Source organism: Biomphalaria glabrata, chromosome 18 (assembly GCF_947242115.1).
Source record: "Biomphalaria glabrata chromosome 18, xgBioGlab47.1, whole genome shotgun sequence".
In the NCBI taxonomy this organism is placed as follows: Eukaryota; Metazoa; Mollusca; class Gastropoda; family Planorbidae; genus Biomphalaria; species Biomphalaria glabrata.
In genome coordinates this window covers 17,952,190-17,976,319 of record NC_074728.1, presented here as the reverse complement: position 1 = coordinate 17,976,319, position 24,130 = coordinate 17,952,190, and the positions used below count along the sequence as shown (strand labels likewise).

General features: G+C 36.2%; 1 protein-coding gene across 1 annotated transcript in view; it reads left to right on the top strand.

Moving 5' to 3' along the window:
* The window catches only part of LOC106067645 (uncharacterized), a 41,633-nt gene that overhangs the window by 11,872 nt on the left and 5,631 nt on the right, over positions 1-24,130 (top strand). Inside the window, exons 6-14 of the mRNA XM_056017565.1 lie at positions 256-338; positions 3,089-3,208; positions 4,173-4,312; positions 5,906-5,930; positions 7,249-7,264; positions 8,523-8,810; positions 10,333-10,460; positions 14,627-14,709; positions 23,762-23,835. Coding sequence (XP_055873540.1) covers positions 256-338; positions 3,089-3,208; positions 4,173-4,312; positions 5,906-5,930; positions 7,249-7,264; positions 8,523-8,810; positions 10,333-10,460; positions 14,627-14,709; positions 23,762-23,835 — 957 coding nt within the window. The remainder of the gene's footprint in view (positions 1-255; positions 339-3,088; positions 3,209-4,172; positions 4,313-5,905; positions 5,931-7,248; positions 7,265-8,522; positions 8,811-10,332; positions 10,461-14,626; positions 14,710-23,761; positions 23,836-24,130) is intronic.

The window sequence follows — 24,130 nt, the reverse complement described above, 5'->3', positions numbered from 1 at the left end:
AATACAAAAAAATGGCCAGCTCCTCTACCACCGAAGCCAAAGCCACCTTAACCTGCGATATTTGTGGACGGGAGTGTCTCTCCAAAATAAGGCTCCACAGCCACTTGAGGAAGTGTGCGAGATGAACCATAGTCGTTCTACGACTGAAGGATGCCAACTAATATTATATTATATTATATTATATCATATTATATCATATTATATTACTATTTAAAATATAACTATCATAATGTCATTGTTTGCTATTGTATCCAGACTTTTCTCGACGGCCCCCACCAGAGATCTACATGTGTGTGGGTGGTACTATTCAGCTAGACTGGGACTTTAAAGATAAAAAGGTGATGCCAATTAGAATTAAAATATTTTGTCAGTGTCAAACGTGAGCGTTCTTTGGCTTTCGGAAGAAATTCTGATAAAATAAGATCATTTTAGTAATATCAAAAAGAATTATAATACTTTATAAGTTTTACCTTCACCGTATGTGGAACTGCCGAGACATGATCTGACAACCGTCTTTCTCTATTCCTCTTTGTCTTTTTTCTTTACTTACAGGTCTGTCCATCGCTTTCTTTCTTCCTTTTCTTCTTTTTCCTGGTACTGTTCCCTGAATAAAGGTCTTTGCGAGCCCTGACCTTGTGATATGGAGATAAGGCTTTAGTTTTTCTTTTTTTTTTCTTTTTGACGGTATTAAAGTTTATCATATAGGTCATCGTGGGGCCCGATTGCAATTGTGATTCTGTTTCTATTCGGTCTTTGTATAGATACCTAAAATCCTTCTATAGCAGTGATGCCTACCTAATTCGACCTGATGGGCAATTTTAATTTCAAACACTCGTGTCGCGGGCCACATCAACGAAAAGATACGAAAACGAAATAAAATAAACCCGAAAACATTAAAGTTAGCATTACCACCGACTTCATGTCTCTTTTTGGTAAATATTCCCATCGATCCTCCAATCTCTAGGTGTAATTTAACAATCTTTTATTCGATGCTCAAACCATGTATACCGTCATATTTGTTTTGTAATGGCCTTAATATGTTGGCATATTAACATTGGTGTATGGGGTATCTAGGAGGGGTAAGCACCTCTAGTGGACAGGCAGTCGTACCCTCTTTTTGAGGGTAGCTTGGCTCACTCTTGGTCCCCACTCGGTACCCAACTCTCACCTGTGGCTCCCAGAAGCTGTAGCCTGCGCAGCGGCCACACCCCTGAAACGGCTTTGACTGGCCGGCTAAACCAGGTAGAGGGTATCTGACGTGTCCATGGCACTCAGTACACTGAGGTTCTGTCAAACCTAGCATGTGAAGTCTGGACTTGGCGGCCTGTGCGTAACGTCACAAAACTAAACCAATCGGACAGAATGGCAAATACCAGCAGAGTGCTGTGGAGCACTTAAGAGCAGGACAAGACACACAGAAAGTCTCTGGTTATGCACTGCACCCAAACTTGTCCCCGGGCGTCTTGACCTAATCTTGCTTCCGGAAAAGAATGGGCTTTAGGGCGAGAGAGTGAGGTCGACGTATTGCGCGAATCCTCCTCACTTTAATCCAAATTCCAGCGCAAGTCACTTGTCATCCCCCCCAAAAACAAAACAAAGCCCTCAGCCCCCTGGATGACAAAGTGGTCATCATCGAACCACGATGGACGAATTATATATATATATATATTAACATGCACCACAAAAAAGTAAAGATTCGATCACTTTTCCTGGTAGATTCTACATTCAGAGTAACGCATAATTGTTAAAGATCGCGGTACCAATCCATTTTCGGTGGGCCTGATGGAACCCCATCGCGGGCCGGATCTTACCCGCAGGCGTACATTGAGCCTTAAAAGAGCTAGCTGACATAGCGATGCGCATAGACAAAACTTCCACAGCTTATGCTATGCAAATTAATGCCGAAAAACACACATTATTACCAATTACCAACAGGGCTTTAACCCTTTCTCTCCGTAATTATTTAACCAAATTCTGGTGGAATCAACGCACATTATTACCTATTACCAACAGGGCTTTAACCCTTTCTCTCCTTATTCTCCGTAATTATTTACCACATTCTGGTGGAATCAACGCTGGTATCGTCAGTTAGGAGAGTAAGAGTTAAAATGGACATCAGTTTTGGAGGCGAAAAGCTGTCAGTAGTTAGCATCGGAGCTATCGTTTGAGACGAAGGAACCAAACCTGAACTACATCAAGTTTCAATAGTGTCAAAAAAGTAAGGTTCTTTAAAACATACAAAGTCTAAGGAAGACAGGATCTTCTATGATAAGAAGGTGAATATTATTGAAATACTTTAACCATTGTCAAAAGTAACCGTTCTTAAGACATGCAATGGCTAAGGAAGACATTGTCAAAAGTAACCGTTCTTAAGACATGCAATGGCTAAGGAAGACATTGTCAAAAGTAACCGTTCTTAAGACATGCAATGGCTAAGGAAGACATTGTCAAAAGTAACCGTTCTTAAGACATGCAATGGCTAAGGAAGACATTGTCAAAAGTAACCGTTCTTAAGACATGCAATGGCTAAGGAAGACATTGTCAAAAGTAACCGTTCTTAAGACATGCAATGGCTAAGGAAGACATTGTCAAAAGTAGCCGTTCTTAAGACATGCAATGGCTAAGGAAGACATTGTCTAAAACTGCGTAGAGTTTTTTCGCCATTCTCCTGTCTCTCTTCGAAGGAATTAGTTTGTTTGAATGAGAACTTTGTTGGAATAGAATTGGGGGTTTAGGGAGGGAGAAATAAATCGGGGACAAAAAGGAAATCTGCGGAGTCTTAGTAAGTTGGTTTAACCTTTGATCTTGTGGTATATATACAAACATTTTGTCAGAGAAGGCTCTTCCACGACAGCTTGACCGCCGCCCTTAGCACTTGTATGTGATCGCAAGTGGAACCTAATTTTATACTTCCAGTATTGTCTAGATCCCAGGAGCTACTTTTATTCTCGGTGTTAATTTCGTTGTTTTGCTCAAACTCTTACAGACAAACAAGTTCTCTGATGTGTGTTCCATACTTTCCCTGCATTAATTGAAACTTTGACCATTGATCGAGTCATTTACTGTTTTAACTTCTTTATATCTTTAGGGCGTTTACAAGCCTCAGAGGCTTACGTGGACTGGACTAACAAAGCCTCACGAGAAGACCTGTTCTATTGAGAAGCAGTTAGATATAGCTGTGTATCAGTACACGTCTAGAAGTGGAGAAGTAAGTTTTTTCTAAATTTTTTATTAGAGAATTGGCATCAGTGTCGGCATTAGGTAATAGGAGGCCCTAGGCAGTGTGAATTTGATGGGTATTAAATCAATGCAAACCGAAAATTTAAAATTAAGGCTGTAAATAAAATAACGCAAGTTATTCAAAACCTACCTCAATGATCTAGAGCTTAGAGTTAGATTAGTAGAGATAAGGCCATAGAGCTATGTTTGAGATTTGATCATAGTTTCGCAATTTTTTTCTCTAAATATTTTTTGTTAGTCCTGTGCGAGGCCACCATCTATAGGAGGCCCCAAGCGGCTGCCTACTTTGTCTAAGCCTAAAGCAGGCCCTGGTGGCATCTAGACGTATCCATTGTGGAGATGTGAGATTTATTAATATCAATAAGGGAAATTTTGAAATACCCAATGTGGAGAAATAAGGTTTAGAAATAGCAAGCGTTGAAAAAAGATTTATCTATTATATCAATTGTGGAGAAGTATGAGTGTTTCATATCTATAGTAAAGATATAAGTTGTAAGGTAAATTCATATAAAAATTGTTGAAAAGAGATTTAGAAACATCAGAAGTGTACAAGGGATATTTAGAAATATTAGAATAGAGAAATGCACTTTTCCTGTATGGAAGAAGAGATTTAGGCTAAGTTTATAAATTGGTAAATTTCAAAGAGATCTTTGTGTTATATCTCCCCTGAGTTGACCTAATTGTAATTGCTACCTGACATTAGTGGCGCTAAAGTAAAGGCAGTTAGTCATTGTGCTGGCCACACGATTCTATCTTTAACCGTCGGCCATAGAAACAGGTGACCTTTACATTATTTTTTAAATTTAACTATTATATAAGCCTTTGCTTTGACAAAGTAAACTTGTTCTTTTTCGATCCTATTTTATCCCTGGTTGCCTGTAGGTCTGAGTTTCAAAGTGATAATTTAATATTTTCTTCACTGGGTCCTATAGGGTCAGTTCGCTGTGGACAAGAGAGAGTTGTCCTACTGTAACAGCACCCCGGGCACCACGCTACCAAGACTGGTCATGTCCAAACTTGAGTGTACAGATTCTAGACCTATAGAGCTCAACATGACCTTCTTTGGAGTATCGTGAGTACATTCCTTTAATTAAAATAGAACTGAAACCATTCATTAGCTTCTCCGGAATGTGGCCAGTCAATACACTTTACAATTGTACGACCGAGCTTTAATGTGCGATTGAGCAGATCTCACTGGATGATACTGAATGGGGGGGGGGGTAACACCAAAGGGAAGTGTGTGTGTGTGTGTAAATGTATGAACTGGATACCCGAACTAGCTTCAGTACGTTAAATAATAAAGATAGTTTATAGATAGATAGATAGATAGATAGATAGATAGATAGATAGATAGATAGATAGATAGATAGATAGATAGATAGATAGATAGATAGATAGATAGATAGATAGATAGATACATACATACATACATACATACATACATACATACATACATACATACATTACATACATACATACATACATACATACATACATACATACATACATACATACATACATACATACATACATACATACGTACATACATACATACATACCTACATACATACCTACATACACACATACATACATACATACATACCTACCTACATACATACATACATACATACATACATACATACATACATACATAGTCCTACATACATACATACATACATACATACATACATACATACATACATACATACATACATACATACATACATACCTACATACATACATACATACATACATACATACATACATACATACATACATACATAGTACATACATACATACCTACATACACACATACCTACATACCTACATATATACGTACGTACATTTGAAGTTTGAGTGACACCTTTAGCTTACATCATCAGGTGTTGTAGAGTACCGTGGGTCATAGGCCCCCCTGGTAACAAGGTCTGTGTTATTCCCCCCCCCACCCCATCTTTCACCTCCAAATATAGTAGTGTAGTTTTTAAACTTTTATCAATGGCGTTCCTAGATATTAAAAATATTTGCTTGAAACCTTTTCCAGCTGGAGGTCTTGGAGAGCCTTTTAGGCTTCCACTGTTACTTGCATTCCATTCAGACAATAGATTAGTCCCTGAAACGAACCAGGAGTTCGACAGTATTGGGGATTTTCACACTAAAATTATATCACAGTAATCTGCTTCTTGTTACACATTTGTATGATACCTGGGTGCTCGACTAGAGGCATCGAAGGCTTCCATCAAAGGTATATGGGATCCGAAATTGGCATACGCTCGCAAGATTACTTTACAAGCAAGCAAAATGTAAAAAAAAATGTTTTTTTTAAACAAGGGGGATAAGTTCACATTTACATCAGCACATCTCAATAATGTAATATTAAATTCAATTAGTTAATCACCCCTTATTAATTAATTAATTGGTTAATATTTTGATCAATTCTATGAATAATAGAATACAGTACACATAAGAAAAGCGCTAAATTGAGAGTTACAATAAGTCGGGTTCCTACACAGATGTGGACTATTAAATTAATGAGTTCATAACTGTTTTCCACGTTGAGCCAATAGCCGTTATTCAAATGCTAGTAAATATGAACCGCAGTCAAATGTACACAATAATCTCTTCATGCAAACTAATGATTTTCTTTTTCCCCCAAACATTTCAGAGCATCTATGCTTGTGATGGGCCAGGTAAGGAAGAACAATGAACCAATGATAGACCCCTAATAAAGTGATATCATTTTATATTTCCAATATATTCTTCCACTTCTTCTTTCTTTTGTAATCTAGCCTCTTTAAGCGACACAATTATCTCTTATTTCTCTGTCCCTGTCTCTCTCTCTCTCTCTCTGTCCCTCTCTCTCTCTCTCTATCTCGCTCTCTCTAATTTTCAATGTCTCTTTCGTTTTCTATCTCTCTGTCTTTTTTTTTTCTCTCTCTCTTTCATTTCTCTCTCGTTCTCTCTCTCTCTCTCTCTCTCTTTCTTTTCTCCCTTTCTTCTCTTACTTCCTCACATCATAATTCCTCACAAATTGCGCTCTCGTACCGTACACACTCACATGACTCTCACTTTACACACTCACCGCTTAGACTTTCACATTCTTCATGTCTTAGTTCCATACGTGTTACGTCCTCACAAGCTAGACTCTTACATGTTAATTTCTTACATAATACTGCCCCATATCTTACCTGTCAAAACCTACACTCTCACATCTTACACTCTCACATCTTACACTTTCACATCTTACACTCCAACATCTTACTCTCTCACATCTTACACTCTCACATCTTACACTCTCACATCTTACACTGTTACATCTTACACTCTCACATCTTACACTATCACATCTTTCACTCTTATATCATACACTGTCACATCTTACACTCTCACATCTTACACTCTCACATCTTACACTCTCACATCTTACACTCTCACATCTTACACTGTTACATCTTACACTCTCACATCTTACACTCTCACATCTTTCACTCTTATATCATACACTGTCACATCTTACACTCTCACATCTTACACTCTCACATCTTACACTCTCACATCTTACACTCTCACATCCTACACTCTCACATCTTACACTCTCACGTCTTACACTCTCACATCTTACACTCTCACATCTTACACTTTCACGTCTTACATTTTCATATCTTACACTCTCACATTTTACACTATAACATCTTACACTCTCTTATCTTACACTCTCACATCTTACACTCTCATATCTTACACTCTCACATCTTACACTCTCACATCTTACACTCTCACATCTTACACTCTCACGTCTTACATTCTCACATCTTACACTCTCATATCTTACACTCTCACACCTTAAACTTTCACGTCTTACACTCTCATATCTTACACTCTCACATTTTACACTCTCACATCTTACACTCTCAAATCTTACACTCTCACATTTTACACTCTCACATCTTACACTCTCACATCTTACACTCTCACATCTTATCATAATATTTCGCTGTTTTGTTTCAGCCAAACTTTGGAAGTGGTAAATGTTTTACATTTTTTTGATCCCTTATAACGTTTACCTTATTTAGATTTTGTGTTTTACTTACACCCCGCTTTTACTTACACCTCACTTTTACTTACAGCTCACTTTTACTTACACCTCGCTTTTACTTACATCTTACTTTTACTTACAGCTCACTTTTACATACAGCTCACTTTCACTTACACCTCGCTTTTACCTACAGCTCACTTTTACTTACAGCTCACTTTTACTTACACCTCGCTTTTACTTACAGCTCACTTTTACTTACAGCTCACTTTTACTTACACCTCGCTTTTACTTACATCTTACTTTTACTTACACCTCACTTTTACTTATACCTCACTTTTACTTACAGCTCACTTTTACTTACACCTCACTTTTACTTACAGCTCACTTTTACTTACACCTCACTTTTACTTACACCTCACTTTTACTTACAGCTCACTTTTACTTACACCTCACTTTTAATTACACCCCACTTTTACTTACACCCCACTTTTACTTACATCCCACTTTTACTTACACCTCGCTTTTACTTACACCTCACTTTTACTTACACTTCACTTTTACTTACACCTCACTAACTTGCTTTTTTTTTAAATTACATTTTTGTGTAAAATTCTTTCCAGTGTATCTGTTATAAAAGTATGAGTTTAAGATCCCTTGAAGGCTGTTTATGACATTATTTCAATAGATTTTTTTTGTTTGCTTTTTGCTTTAGTGTTTAGGTGGGTAAGACAAATAGGATTATTGCTATCAATTCTAAATATTGAGAAAGAAAAATGATGCAACAGTCATTAGTTAGTTTCGGCGCTGGACAAGTCAAAACGACTTTCGCAAGTTTTTTTTAATAAACAGTTTATGCTGCATTTTCAAAATATTTATTTTTAAAGTTGCTCAAGACTGAATTCGAGCTCGAAATCTGGAACCTCCATGACCGGCATGCTCGCCACTGAGCTGTTCAATTACTTATAAAATTAGAAGGTTTTAAAGACTATTGTTAGTTTAAAATGTTCATCTAACTTCTTAATTATCTGCACATTTTCTATATAAGACAACAATTAATTGACTAATCGATTAATAAATTGGTAAATTGTTTTATTGATTTCTTAGTTATCAACGACGCCAATCTAGGGATTGTAATATATAGCCAAAGAGTTTTAGTATGCGTTTTATTTTTACAATAGTTGTAATAGCAGTTCATCGCGGGGTCCAATGGCTGCAGTAACTCTGTCTTTCATTTCTTCTTATACAGAAACGGTGAAAACTTCAACTCGGACAACTGGATTTAAGAAGACGACGAAAGGGAGAGCAAGAGCAACCACGAGAGCAACCACGAGAGCGTCATCCACAACGACATTACCCACCACGACGCCAACCACAACTTCTACCACTACCACAACGACGACCACCACGACGACAACCACAACGACGACCACCACGACGACAACCACGACGACCACCACGACCACCCCGGCGCCCGTTGCGTACGACGAGGCTTTCAATTTCTCTCTGGTCTCCCGGACGAACCTTATCGTCACCAGTAAGCGCAAAACGTTCTGTTGTTTAACTCTTTCTCACCGTAATTATTTTTTTCTCGTTTCGACAGTATTATTCGTTTTGCTCATTTGTATTTCACTATGATGTTATAATTAAACTTCAATAACTTTTTTGTTTGTTATCAGAAAATGTTAAATTTGATATCCATTTGTAGGAGAAAGCATGCTCTTTTTACATATCACACATTAAATTTTATAAATCCAAACATCAATATGGTTTTATGTGGTTCAAATCAAAGCTGGCATGGTCAATTAAGAGTGAAAGAGTTAAAGCCCTGTTTTTACAAAGCGTATATCAACTCATTCTGTCTGTCTGGTAAAAAGTTTGTGCACGTTATTTCTCCCACACCCAATCTCGGATCAAGTAGATATTTTGCACGATTATCTCTTGTACCTCACAAAACAAAAATCAATAAAAATAAAAAAAATAACCAATTAGTTCATTAGCTATTGGTAACTAAATATTTTCTTTTGGTATTGAACAAGGGAAAGAAATTTTGTAATTGAAATATAGGGTGGTCCCCTTTAGGAGGCTTTAGCCCTCGAGTTGGAATTCAAGTAGTTGAACTTTTTATTTTTATATCAATGCACTTAAAAGCGATCGCGGTAACATTTACGCAAATACTACCTTCTCCCCTTTCCTTTTCCCAACTTCTCCAGACAAGTGATAGGGTCATAGGGTATTGAGGAAGCTAAAAGAATGAAATTGCTCCCAACAAAAACTTCTAATCGCATAGATTTATTATTGTTTGTCTAGATCTATTACAAATTTAATTTCATGACTGACCCAAGCTAATTTATAATAGATCAATAAGCTTTGTATTTTTTTATTTTTTTTTTTTTTGCTTGTTTCAAATTTATTATTTATTCAATTAAGCCAATACATGTGGCATTAAAAAAAATCTTTCCAATTATTTATTTTTTTTTACAATGTTTGTTTAGTAGCCTAATACATTCGTATTAAATGGGCATTTTGTCAACTTTTGGCACAATAGCAATATATTGTGCTATTTTTAATAAAAGCTCGAGGAGCATATATATATATATGTATGTATATTTCTGTAGATTCAAAGAAAACTTTTGCTTGAATTTTAAATAGCATCTATTTGTTGTCTTTTGTTGGTCATGTTCTCTTTGGTTATGCACACTTCCCTTTGTAGCTCCGCCTACTCCTGTTGGTCTTGTTCTAGTTATACATAACTTTGTAGCCATCCCTACTCTTGTATTTTGTTGACCTAGATCTAATTAGTTATAATCAGGGCTTTTTTTTTTTTTTTGTAAAAAAAAATAGGTGCCGATACTCAGTGATGAAATGCCTAACTTTTAACTACTAATATTTTAATAATAAACGTTAAAATACAAAAAAAAAATGTTCCGTTGTAGGATGCAACGTTGACCCTGGTTATAACGCTTATAATTTCCTTTGTAGCTCCGCCCAATCATGTCTGTTGATGGTTTTCTTTATTTACATATATACATAAGTTATACATAACTTCCCCATTGTAGCTCCGCCCACTCCAGGTGGCTACATAGACTTTGAGGGTACCTTCTCTATCAGCGGAATGATGCTGCTCACGTGTCGTGTGATGAACATGCCAGACATGGGAAAACCTACAGCTAATATTACAATTTGGGTAAGACCAAAATAAATCTAGGCTTACAGCCGTACTTTAATATAACTGAGACAGTGTTAACATCTAAAGCTTTTTTTTTTTACACTGAACGACGAACATAACTACACACGGATCAAGACACGGAAGATAGTAAGTACACATCTCACGTGAGTACACAAATGTAAACAATCCCTAGAGGCGAAAATCGATCTAAACAAACAAATTCACGACATTCACCTTTTTACTGCATCTCATCTCATATGTCCCTTAAATTTCATTATAGGGTTCAGTGGCGTAGCTATGGTGCGGGAGAGGGGGTCCAAATTTGGAAATTTCATCGGGCCCCCAAATGATTGTCCGAAATTAGTTTTTACATTAAATATAACGCCATTATCTAATGTCATGATGTCGAATATAAAAATGCAGGGGCCTCTAAAGAGGTCAAGCCCCAGGCCACAAAATCCTTAGCCACGCCACTGATAAGGTTGCTTTGACAAGTCGCGTAACCTGAGATGACCTCCGATTGGCTTCAGGTCAGGAAGGACTAACCCTAACTGCTCTTTATGCTTTAACCTCTGCTGTTCAGCGTAGTGCCTGCCATAATGGTCAAGTGACTCTGCACAGTGGCAATAGGCAATTAGAAGCCCTAGCCTAGGCTAAGGGACAGGGCCTGTCCTAACAACTGCGGGGCCCTATGCGAAACTGATTGCGCGGGCCTAGTCTGGGTGGGAATAAGGATAATAATTGAAAATTAAGATTCTGTATAAGAAAAAAAATCGACTTTGAATTTTATTCATTCTTTACCAAGTACAAAATTGCGATCATATTAACCTTACTTTACGAACCTTGCAACCTATGGCATATTTATATGCCAGTGACTATAAAAGTAAATAAAGTATTGGGACCTCCGATTAATGTGAAAATTCGCCCAATTGTAACATTTTATTACATGAAAGCTGACAATGCCTTTTTTCTTTTATCGCGCGTAGGATTGGCGTTTTCCTCAATTAATGACACCCACAAATGACAATTTTATCTTTTTTTCCAGGAGATTTTAATAAATTCATGAGATTTCCAGGAATTTTTCGTATATATTTTGCAATTTAATAATTACACATAGAATTAGCGCGGGGCCTATGAAAGCGTGGGGCCCACTGCGACCGCATAGTTTGCAGTGGCCTAAGACCGGCCCTGCTAAGGGAATAGGGTGGCCCAAATGAAATAGATAAACAATACGCAATGAATTAGAACCTTCATATATCTTTCTAAATCAACAAATAAATTACATTCATACAATGCCAATAGCACAAATGTGATTCAGAGATTCATGTACGATTCATGATCACCAGACTATAGAAAAAATGTTTCGACATTTCACCAAAAGGAAGAAACAATGGTCTTCAAGCCTATGTAATCTAACAAGTAGATCTAAATGAATAAACCTTGATTCATAGTAGGCACTTAGAGCGAGGCTAGTGGCCACCGAGTTCTGCTATGTTTGAGATTTGATCCATGTTGCACAATTTTTTCTTTTAAAAAATAATTTTATTTGAGTCCCGTACGAGGCCCACCAATCGGAAGCCCTAGACGTCTGCCTAGTTTGCATATGCTTAGGGCCGGCCCTGTTCTGCCGATACGTTATTCCGTAGCTCTCGGAGATGCCGATTCTAGAGCAAAATATGCTTCAATGTATCCACTTACTCTTCACGGTGTCTGCAATGGGCTTCACAATTTGGCCGCAACGGGCAAGTGGGTACTTAATGGGGCACTGCCCCAACCTATATGCGCTATTGTTGTTGTTGTTGTTTTCGGCTTTTTAGCCTCCAGCATGGATGCCTTGGTCCGGGCGACGCATACGCTGCCTGACATCACGGGCCTGGTCAGAGCCATTCCAGAATTTCAACCACTTCTCATGCGAAGCAGGACTTTTGGGCGCCGCCGTTTTGGCGCCGCCGTTTTGGCACGAAAGTCGTTTTGGCGCGAGCCGTTTTGGCGACGGGACGATTTTGGCGCGAAATACATTATGTACGTTTATTGTATTATTTCTTTTAAAAGAATTATTTCATATCTATGTTTTGCATGAGTGTTTGTGTTAAGACATATTTTTCACGTAGGCCTATTAATGTAAATGTGTGTTTGTTTTTCACATCATTTTCTTTAACAAACATTTTGGCTTGTGTATGTGTGTTTATTAAGAGGCACACTTTTATTGTCAAAAAGGTTTTCTAAGATATTACTTTAAAATTAAAAACAAAATCGCGTGAGAGAGGGGAGGGGTGGAGGAAAGAGTATATACAAGGAGTGAAATATGAGCAGAAGAGAGGGGCCGGGATAGGTGTCACATGTAATGACCATTCCCAAGGAGATGATCGCCAGACGCATGACGCCAACGACCAGTGCTCGGTGCTGGTCTTGTCTTCATTTGTTTCACTCTACCTGCGTCAATGCGAGATGTGTCACCCAAATCACCCCTACCCAATTTCTCAAAATATATCTTTTCACGAGAGTTTGTACTGACCACATTCCGTGTCTTAATCTTTACTATGTGTGGAGTTATTGTCCTCATTCAGCGTAATAGAGCTTTAGATGTTAACATGGTTTTTGTTATATTAAAGTGTGACACTTAGCTAGTTCGTAGGCCTATATTACACTAATGTCAAATAAAAAAAAATCTTTTGGAAAGAAATCCAAAAATGTCATCCAGTGCGATTAGCAGAACTCACCTATAGTATGTCATTACCATTCATGAATCTGACTTATTATAGGCTTATATTCATAAAATAAGCAAAACCTTTATAATTAAAAAAAAAACAATTCGCTGAACGGAGTTAGAATTTATACTTTACATACAATATTATGGTAGAGTGAAATAAACATTGTTATAAAAGCTACGTGCTTATTAAATTATCGTCAAATGATATCTCGCGCCAAAACGTCCCGTCGCCAAAACGGCTCGCGCCAAAACGTCCCGTCGACAAAACGGCGGCGCCAAAACGTCACGTACCGTTCTCATGTACCCACTCTGATAACATAGTCTTAGCCTGTTTAAACGTGCGTGGGGCCATGAAAGCGATCACGGCCAGCGTTCCTCAAACTAGAACATCGGCCCTTTCATTGCCACGAGTGCGAGGGGGCATACTGCATGAAAACCACAGCTAAAAAAAACAAACTCAAACTTCATCTGCGGCGCCGATCGCATCTTCTACCAAAGGTGACTTCCCTCCCGTCCCCTCGTTGCTTGTTGGCAGGACCATGCATGAATCGATGACCATTACAACAGAAGTTGCATGTACTTGGTCCTGTGGATTGGTACCAGGTCGGTGAAGAGTTCAGCTTGCACGCTCAAATTACACGCCACTAGCTTAAAAATGGATAGTAAACCTTGAGTCGCTCCTTTTATACCTCTTTAGGACATTTAGTACCACCCTCTCACTTCTCAGGAGGAGGCACGTCGCAAATGATTTTGCACCGCATGTTGCACTTCCAGTGGCGTAGCTAGGGATTCGGGGGCCCTGTGGGCTTAACCTTTGTAGGGCCCCCTGCATTTTGGCATTCGACATTATGACATGAGATAATCTTGGCCTTCTTAGTAAATATATGTCTAAATTTCAATTGGTACAGTAGGCCTATATAAGTAAAACTTAAAAAAAATAATAATTTAGACTCTTTTAATGAGTAATGCACAAGTGACAAATCTCAATTCATATCGCCTCGCTTCGTGCTTTCTGTGCAGCAAAAAAAAGTCATCTAGGCTATCTTTTTTGACTCATCCTGAATAGTAAGATTACTTGTCAGTGGCGTAATATTTAATGAAAAAAACAAAATTAGGTCATTCATTTGGGAACACCCTCAAGTGGGGGGCCGCGGTCACTTAAGTATTGGACCCACTCCTGCCCCCCTACCCTGTATGTACCCTCTGGTTGACCAGGGACAATATCATTCATCCTATATCATTATCTTATTGTTATAGCCTATAATGGATTACAAGTAAGTTTGTGTTGAAAAGATTATGATAAAAAAATATTTAAAAACAAAAAATTCTATTTCAGGACAGCGATTAAGATTTAAATCTTAACACACTCCTCTCAAGGTTAACAAGACGATGAATGAGATAATATATATTTTTTTTAATCAAGGGAGTGAACACTACAGTCTACAAGTTTTTATTTTTATTGTTTTTTTTTCAGAGAGATGATGAGTTGTTGATGTCGAATAATTTCACCCAGTTAAAGATCATATCCGAAGTGAAAGGAACCAATGTATCATGTGGGTAAGCTGAGTTCTAGAATTAAATTTTTTAGTACCGGTAATTCTTGATGTTTTTAAGTCCTATGACTAGTATTGAGCTAAGCATCCAGACAATCCTGATGCAGTATCAGCTGCGATGGGCATGCCACATCTTCAGAATAAAAGACTCCCACATCCCTAAACGACTCCTTTATGTCCAATTAAGGGAAGGAAAGCGATCACAAGGTGGACAAAGAAAACGCTTCAGGGACACCATCAAAGTTATCTTATCTTATATAATACAGACGTTACTTCAAAAAAGATGATTACGTCCTACGCGTCATGCATTTAGTCATGCATATTAACCAATGACTTAAATTCTGCCAAGTCACTGGTTTTCCTGGCTAGCTCATGCAACCCATTCCATGCTCTAATAGCACTAGGGAAGAAGGAGTATTTGTACAAATTTGTCCTAGCATATGGGACGAGGAATGTGCCTTTATCTTTGTGTCTTTCAGAGTATTTTATTAAATTTTGTTTTTGTATTTGAAGATTATGGTTCAGTGTTTTATGTATGATTGCTACTTTACTTTTGAGCCTTCTGTCCTGAAGGCTTTCTAAATTTAGTGATTTTACTAAAGGTGTTACTCTAGTCAAATGTGAATATTCGTTTGTTATGAATCGCACTGCTCTATTTTGTGTCTGTTCTAGTTTCTTAATGTTTTCTTGAGTTGAGGGGTCCCAAACAGAGGATGCATATTCTATTATTGGCCTAACCAAGGTTAAATAACATTTTAGTTTTATGTTCTTATTTGATTTATAGAAATTTCTTTTAATAAATCCTAATGCTTTGTTTGATTTTTTTGTAGTTTCATCAATATGTGGATTCCATGACAGTTTTTCATTTATTATAACACCTAGGTATTTTGCGTTTTTAGTCTGTGTTACTGGTTTGCCATGAATAAGATAAGTGGAATTAATTTGTTTTAGTTTTTTTGTTACTCTTAACAACTGACATTTTACTGGGTGGAAAGACATGCTCCTATTTGATTCCCATTTCTGTAATTCATCTAATTCTCTTTGTAAAATATCTGTGTCTTGTGTTGTTTTTATTGTTCTATATATTATGCAATCGTCTGCAAATAATCTGACTTTTGTTCCTGAACTAATGCAATTTGGTAAATCATTTATGTAAATTAAAAATAGTAGTGGACCCAAGACTGTTCCTTGAGGTACACCTGAGTTTACTGTTATCGGTGTTGATTTAGAGCCATTTATTATTACAGTTTGTTCTCTCCCTATCAGAAAGTCTTTAATCCACTGATGCAGTGGACCATTAATGCCGAAATATTTTAATTTTTTAAGCAAACTATGGTGGTGAACTTTGTCAAAAGCCTTAGAAAAATCTAGTAAGATAGCATCTATTTGTTCACTATTATCTAAACCTTTTGACAAATCATCAATTAGTCCTATTAATTGTGTTTCACATGATCTATATTTCCTAAAGCCATGTTGGTATGGTGTGAGGACATTATGTTTGTCTAAGTGGTTTATGATGTTGCTACATATTATGTGTTCTAGGATTTTACATGTGATGCTGGTAAGTGATACTGGTCTGTAGTTTCCTGGGTCAGATTTTTCTCCTTTTTTAAATAGGGGGGTGACATTAGCTTCTTTCCAGTCCTTTGGTACTCTGCCCTGGTTAAGTGAAGCCTGAAAGAGTATTTTGAACACTGGGGCTAGTTCATTACTTAGTTCTTTGAGTAATCTAGCTGGAATACCATCAGGTCCAGAAGCTTTATTTGGTTTGGTGTTGGCTAATAGTTTTTGAATTCCATTTTCTTGTACTACTATATCTTCTATGTTGTCTACTTGGTTCAAATTCAGTAATATGTCTTTGTCTCCTGGGGCTGAGAATGCTGATGCAAAATATTTGTTTAGAATGTTTGCTTTAGTTTCATTATCATTATGTATTATGTTATGTTCATCTTTTAATGGCGCTACGCCTGTTGTTTCCATTTTCTTAGACTTAATGTATGACCATAGGTTTTTGTTGTTGTCTTTAGATATTACATTGTTTATGTATTCACTCTGCAGCTGTCTGCTTACTTTTTGGGTTAAGTGTTTAATTTTTATATACTTTTTGTAAACTCTTTCTGCATTAGTTTCTTTAAATTTTCTATATAGGTTTTCCTTCTGTTTACAAAGCTTCTTTAGTCTATTATTAAACCAGCATTTATTTATTTTGTTTGATGTGTATTTAGTTGGTATATGATTTTCTATAATGCTTTTAAGATGGTTTTTAATGAAATTCCAGAGGTCATCGACTGGTTGGTTAATGTCTTTTTCTAATAAGAATGTTTGTTGAAAGTTTAATGCAGCTTGGTGTAGTTGTGTTAGGTTACATTTATTCCAGAGTAAGATTTTTCTTTTGGGTTTTGTATTGGCTACTGCTTTTATCTGACTGTGTATTTTTATGATCTCATGGTCTGATAGACCAGGGATAATATCATAATCAACTACTAATCCAGGTCTGTTGGTTAAGAAGAGATCTAATGTGTTGTTTAATCTAGTTGGCTTTTTAATGATTTGATCTAAACTTAGGTTGTGTAAAGTTTCTATGAAAAGCTCATTTATGTCCTTAAGGTTTTGGTGTTTATCTATGGTTAGTGTTTTCCAATTTATATCAGGTAGGTTGAAATCACCCATAATCCAAAAAACTGCATTTTCATTTGTCTCTTTAAGTGTCGTAATCTGATTACATAGTTCCTGCATGTATTCTAAACTAGAATTTGGTGGTCTGTAAATGCTGCCTATTATTAGGGATGTTGAGGTGGTATTTATTTTACAAAATGTTGATTCTATATTTTTTGAGTTAGGTAAGGTAATTTCTTCTGCTATAAGAGTGTTTTTTATTGCTAAAAGAACTCCTCCATGATTATCAGCCCTATCTTTTCTAAAAATTTCATAATTACTATTGAAAATTTCTGCATTATAAATTTCAGGATGTAGCCAAGTTTCTGTGCCTGCAATTATGTCTGGTTTCTCACATTCTAATAAAATTTCTAAGTCTGCTGTTTTGTTCCTAATGCTTTGAAAATTTATTACTAAGGTTTTAAGGTATTTTGGTGTTACTTCTTTAGTAGGTTTGTTTAGTGAGGCTGTTGTATTAATTTTAGTAGATTTAGGTTTAACAGGAGTGGATCTGGCCAGTGGTTGGTGAGTTTGGTTTGGGATGGTGTTTAGGATGTTGTATGGGTTAGAAGTGTCTGCATCAAAGGAATCAAACAGTCCTGATGTAAACTGAGGTAACCCACACGGTACACAGTGCCATGATGCATCTTTGTTGCCTAAGGCATAATACACAGGTGTATTCATATGGAGACATGATGCATGGTACCATTCATCGCAGGTGTCACATTGAATGGCTTTCTGTTTCATGGTGCATACTTTTTTGCAGATGTTGCATCTATCTTTAGATCTAGGCCCTGGATTTGACTCTACATCTTCTGCCATTAATATTAACAGTGATAGGTATTTATTTCTGCTGCTGTGTCTGATTGAGAACTAATGCAGAAAGAGTTTACAAAAAGTATATAAAAATTAAACACTTAACCCAAAAAGTAAGCAGACAGCTGCAGAGTGAATACATAAACAATGTAATATCTAAAGACAACAACAAAAACCTATGGTCATACATTAAGTCTAAGAAAATGGAAACAACAGGCGTAGCGCCATTAAAAGATGAACATAACATAATACATAATGATAATGAAACTAAAGCAAACATTCTAAACAAATATTTTGCATCAGCATTCTCAGCCCCAGGAGACAAAGACATATTACTGAATTTGAACCAAGTAGACAACATAGAAGATATAGTAGTACAAGAAAATGGAATTCAAAAACTATTAGCCAACACCAAACCAAATAAAGCTTCTGGACCTGATGGTATTCCAGCTAGATTACTCAAAGAACTAAGTAATGAACTAGCCCCAGTGTTCAAAATACTCTTTCAGGCTTCACTTAACCAGGGCAGAGTACCAAAGGACTGGAAAGAAGCTAATGTCACCCCCCTATTTAAAAAAGGAGAAAAATCTGACCCAGGAAACTACAGACCAGTATCACTTACCAGCATCACATGTAAAATCCTAGAACACATAATATGTAGCAACATCATAAACCACTTAGACAAACATAATGTCCTCACACCATACCAACATGGCTTTAGGAAATATAGATCATGTGAAACACAATTAATAGGACTAATTGATGATTTGTCAAAAGGTTTAGATAATAGTGAACAAATAGATGCTATCTTACTAGATTTTTCTAAGGCTTTTGACAAAGTTCACCACCATAGTTTGCTTAAAAAATTAAAATATTTCGGCATTAATGGTCCACTGCATCAGTGGATTAAAGACTTTCTGATAGGGAGAGAACAAACTGTAATAATAAATGGCTCTAAATCAACACCGATAACAGTAAACTCAGGTGTACCTCAAGGAACAGTCTTGGGTCCACTACTATTTTTAATTTACATAAATGATTTACCAAATTGCATTAGTTCAGGAACAAAAGTCAGATTATTTGCAGACGATTGCATAATATATAGAACAATAAAAACAACACAAGACACAGATATTTTACAAAGAGAATTAGATGAATTACAGAAATGGGAATCAAATAGGAGCATGTCTTTCCACCCAGTAAAATGTCAGTTGTTAAGAGTAACAAAAAAACTAAAACAAATTAATTCCACTTATCTTATTCATGGCAAACCAGTAACACAGACTAAAAACGCAAAATACCTAGGTGTTATAATAAATGAAAAACTGTCATGGAATCCACATATTGATGAAACTACAAAAAAATCAAACAAAGCATTAGGATTTATTAAAAGAAATTTCTATAAATCAAATAAGAACATAAAACTAAAATGTTATTTAACCTTGGTTAAGCCAATAATAGAATATATGCATCCTCTGTTTGGGACCCCTCAACTCAAGAAAACATTAAGAAACTAGAACAGACACAAAATAGAGCAGTGCGATTCATAACAAACGAATATTCACATTTGACTAGAGTTACACCTTTAGTAAAATCACTAAATTTAGAAAGCCTTCAGGACAGAAGGCTCAAAAGTAAAGTAGCAATCATACATAAAACACTGAACCATAATCTTCAAATACAAAAACAAAATTTAATAAAATACTCTGAAAGACACAAAGATAAAGGCACATTCCTCGTCCCATATGCTAGGACAAATTTGTACAAATACTCCTTCTTCCCTAGTGCTATTAGAGCATGGAATGGGTTGCATGAGCTAGCCAGGAAAACCAGTGACTTGGCAGAATTTAAGTCATTGGTTAATATGCATGACTAAATGCATGACGCGTAGGACGTAATCATCTTCTTTTTTGAAGTAACGTCTGTATTATATAAGATAAGATAGTTTCTTTAAATTGTCTATATAGGTTTTCCTTCTGTTTACAAAGCTTCTTTAGTCTATTATTAAACCAGCATTTATTTATTTTGTTTGATGTGTATTTAGTTGGTATTTGATTTTCTATAATGCTTTTAAGATGGTTTTTAATGAAATTCCAGAGGTCATCGACTGGTTGGTTAATGTCTTTTTCTAATAAGAATGTTTGTTGAAAGTTTAATGCAGCTTGGTGTAGTTGTGTTAGGTTACATTTATTCCAGAGTTTCTCTGAAAAACTTCGGCATTGACCCTGCAACCTGGGGGGGGGGGGGGGGGGGGGCGAAATCACATGATAGAAACCTGGCGCACAAATTGCAGAGGTCACGAGAGAAGCGCTGGCAGTAGAAAAGCTTCAGCCGGAATGACCTGCTCAGTATGAAGTCCAACATAAGTCTCACCAGTCACACGAGGGGGCACAAAACCCCAAGTGCAAAGCCCTCAACCCCTTGGATGACAACCAGTTTGAGTAGGGATACGGATAATAAGTGAAAATTAAGAGTTTGTATTAGAAAAAAAATTCATATTTGCATTTTATTCATTCTTTACTACGTACAGAATTACTTTACGAGCCTTACCGTATATCATAAAAATTGTTTCCTACATAGATCACACTCAATACCAAGAATTACCAATATGTTTCAATCTATCTTCGAGAATCGTTGATTTCAAGTAATTCTTCATTAGTTTGAGGCGCGAGAAACCTTCTTTCACCAGATTCCATAATAACGGGTATTGCATAATGACGTGTTTTTTTTATTATCGCGCGTAGGATTGGCGTTTTCCATATTGAATGACACCCCAAAATGATAATTTTGGTCTATATATTTCAAGAGATATGTATAAGTTTTCAAAAGATTTTAATAATTTCCGGAGATTCCAGGACTTTTTCGTATATTTTGCAATTTCAGGAGATTTCCAAGAGCTCCTGGTAAATCAGGAGGCCGCGGGAAATCTGTTATAAGTTATATAATGGTCTAATTTAATAATTTACACATAGAATTCGCGCGGGTCCAATGAAAGTGCGAGGCCCATTGCGGTCACATATAGGTGGCAGTAGCGTAATGCCGCCCTGCAAAATAACGGCGTATGCTACGCCGTGGGTCGACTAGTCTATATCTAAATCAACAAATAAAATAAATTCATAGAGCGTAATTCTCTAAGCATATGTCGTGTGGCATCTTGCATCATAGTAGAGGCTTTGAACTAGGCTAGCAGAGTTCTGTAACGTAATGTTTGAGACGTGATCTAAGTTTCGCAATTTTTTCCTTATTGTTTTTTTTAGTTCACCAAATGGAGTCCTAGGCGGTCACCGAGTTTGTCTATGCCTAAGACTTGCCATGGCTAGCTCTTTTGATGAATATGGTGCACACAAATAAAAGAATATGTGTTTTCACAGAGTCACATTTTTAAAGTTTTTTGTGTGTGTGTAGTTCAAATTTTTCGCGTCCTTGGCATTGTCAAATTTATCGTGAGACCATGGTGAATGGTGAGACTGACTCTCCAATACCAAACTGTCCAAACTTCAAATTATTCCATGTTTCAGATTGTGATAATCATCATAATGTCATAATGGAGTTGGAGTCATTAGACTAGAGTGAATGTGAGCAATTGCAAACAACAATTAGACTATATAGCTAGAATCTATAATAATCTATATCTAGATAGATTCTAGACTCTGATAAATTGTGTGTTGTTATAGATCTAGATAGTAGACTAAGTAGAGTCTAGATCTAGATGATAGATCTAGTTATCTAAGGATAAATCATAAAATGATATGGATTTTCGGTTATAAATAATAGATCTACTCTAGATATATATATATGAGTCAATATGACTCAGATTCTTGTATGTTCACCCTCTTAATAAGTTTTATTTATAATAATTATAATGACACTTCTGGATTTTAATCATTAACTAACTCATTATGATTATCATTAATGATTAATAACCATGTTCATGATAATGATTCGAGTCATAATATTAATGCCTACACTGCTAGTATAGTAGATCAAGGACTAGACTAGATCTAGTAGCAGAGATCTAGATCTGGCTGCCTGGTCGTGCAGTTTGCGCACTGGACTGTCGTTCGGATTTATCGACAGTCGAGGGTTCAAACCCTGCCCATTCCCATCCCCTGACGTCCTGCAGGAAGTTTGGACTAGGAAGTAAACTATCTTCAACTCTGAAGGAATATCCGAAACATGTAAAACATTTTACAACAAACATTAGATCTAGATCTATTAGTAGTGATACAGACAGTTACAGTAGAATTATACTTATAGAAGTATTAAAGATTCTAGATTATTGATTATCTATAGTATTAATTTATAAGTAGTAAAGTAGGCCTATAGCCTGGCTATAGAGTATAGATCTAGATTAAGATCTAAATCAATGATTATGTATGATGTATGTCTTTTAGGATTCATCATCTTATCTTATATAATACAGACATTACTTCAAAAAAGAAGATGATTACGTCCTAGGCGTCATGCCAAGTCACTGGTTTTCCTAGCTAGCACAGGCAACCTATTCCATGCTCTAATAGCACTAGAAGGAGCACTTGTACAAATTTGTCCTTGCATATGGAACGAGAAATGTGCCTTTATCTTTTTGTCTTTCTGAGTATTTTATTAAATTTTGTATTTGAAGATTATGGTTCAGTGTTTTATGTATAATTGCTACTTTACTTTTAAGTCTTCTATCCTGAAGGCTTTCTAAATTTAATGATTTTACTAAAGGTGTTACTCTAGTCAAATGTGAATATTCGTTTGTTATGAATCTCACTGCTCTATTTTGTGTCTGTTCCAGTTTCTTAATGTTTTCTTGAGTTGAGGGGTCCCAAACAGAGGATGCATATATTCTATTATTGGCTTAACCAAGGTTAAATAACATTTTAGTTTTATGTTCTTATTTGATTTATAGAAATTTTTTTTAATAAACCCTAATGCTTTGATTTTTTGATAGTTTCATCTATATGGGGATTCCATGACAGTTTTTCATTTATTATAACACCTAGGTATTTTGCGTTTTTAGTCTGTGTTACTGGTTTACCATGAATAAAATAAAGTGGAATTAATTTGTTTTAGTTTTTTTTGTTACTCTTAATAACTGACATTTTTCTGGGTGGAAAGACATTCTCCAATTTGATTCCCATTTCTGTAATTCATCTAATTCTCTTTGTAAAATTTCTGTATCTTGTGTTGTTTTTATTGTTCTACATATATATTATGCAATCGTCTGCTAATAATCTGACTTTTGTTCCTGAACTAATGCAATGTATAGTAGTAGTGGACCCAAGACTGTTCCTTGAGGTACGCCTGAGTTTACTGTTATTGGTGTTGATTTAGAGCCATTTATTATTACATTTTGTTCGCTCCCTATCAGAAAATCTTTAATCCACTAATGCAATGAACCATCAATGCCAAAATATTTTAATTTTTTAAGCAAACTATGGTGGTGAACTTTGTCAAAAGCTTTGGAAAAACCTAGTAAGATAGCATCTATTTGCTCACTGTTATCTAAACCTTTTGAAAAATTAATTAAATGATAGATCTAATAAATGCTTGTCGGTTTGTGAGATCTGTGACTATCTGTCAACATTTTTTTTCAGATTAGAAGGTAAAGCATTGCTGTGTTTAAACAGTACCGATTCTAGAGTCCAAAGAATACAACGCACTATCAAAGGTATACTACTACTAGATTCTAATTAACAGTACTTTTTAAAATTAAATTAACACAACTCTGCTAAAGTTGGGTCAAACCTCAAGCCCCTTTGATTGGTAGCCATGCCAAACTGAAGCGTACTTAGCTTCTCTGCCACACATCTTACTTATTATTATTCAGTTTCAAGAAAATGCTTTTATTTAATTCTGATTATTCCATATGCCTTATTCTTTGTAAATAAGAGATTCCAAAGGAGATGCATTGAAAAGTGGCGTATCCATGGGTGTTTGAGCATTTAGCTATTTTTTTTAACAAA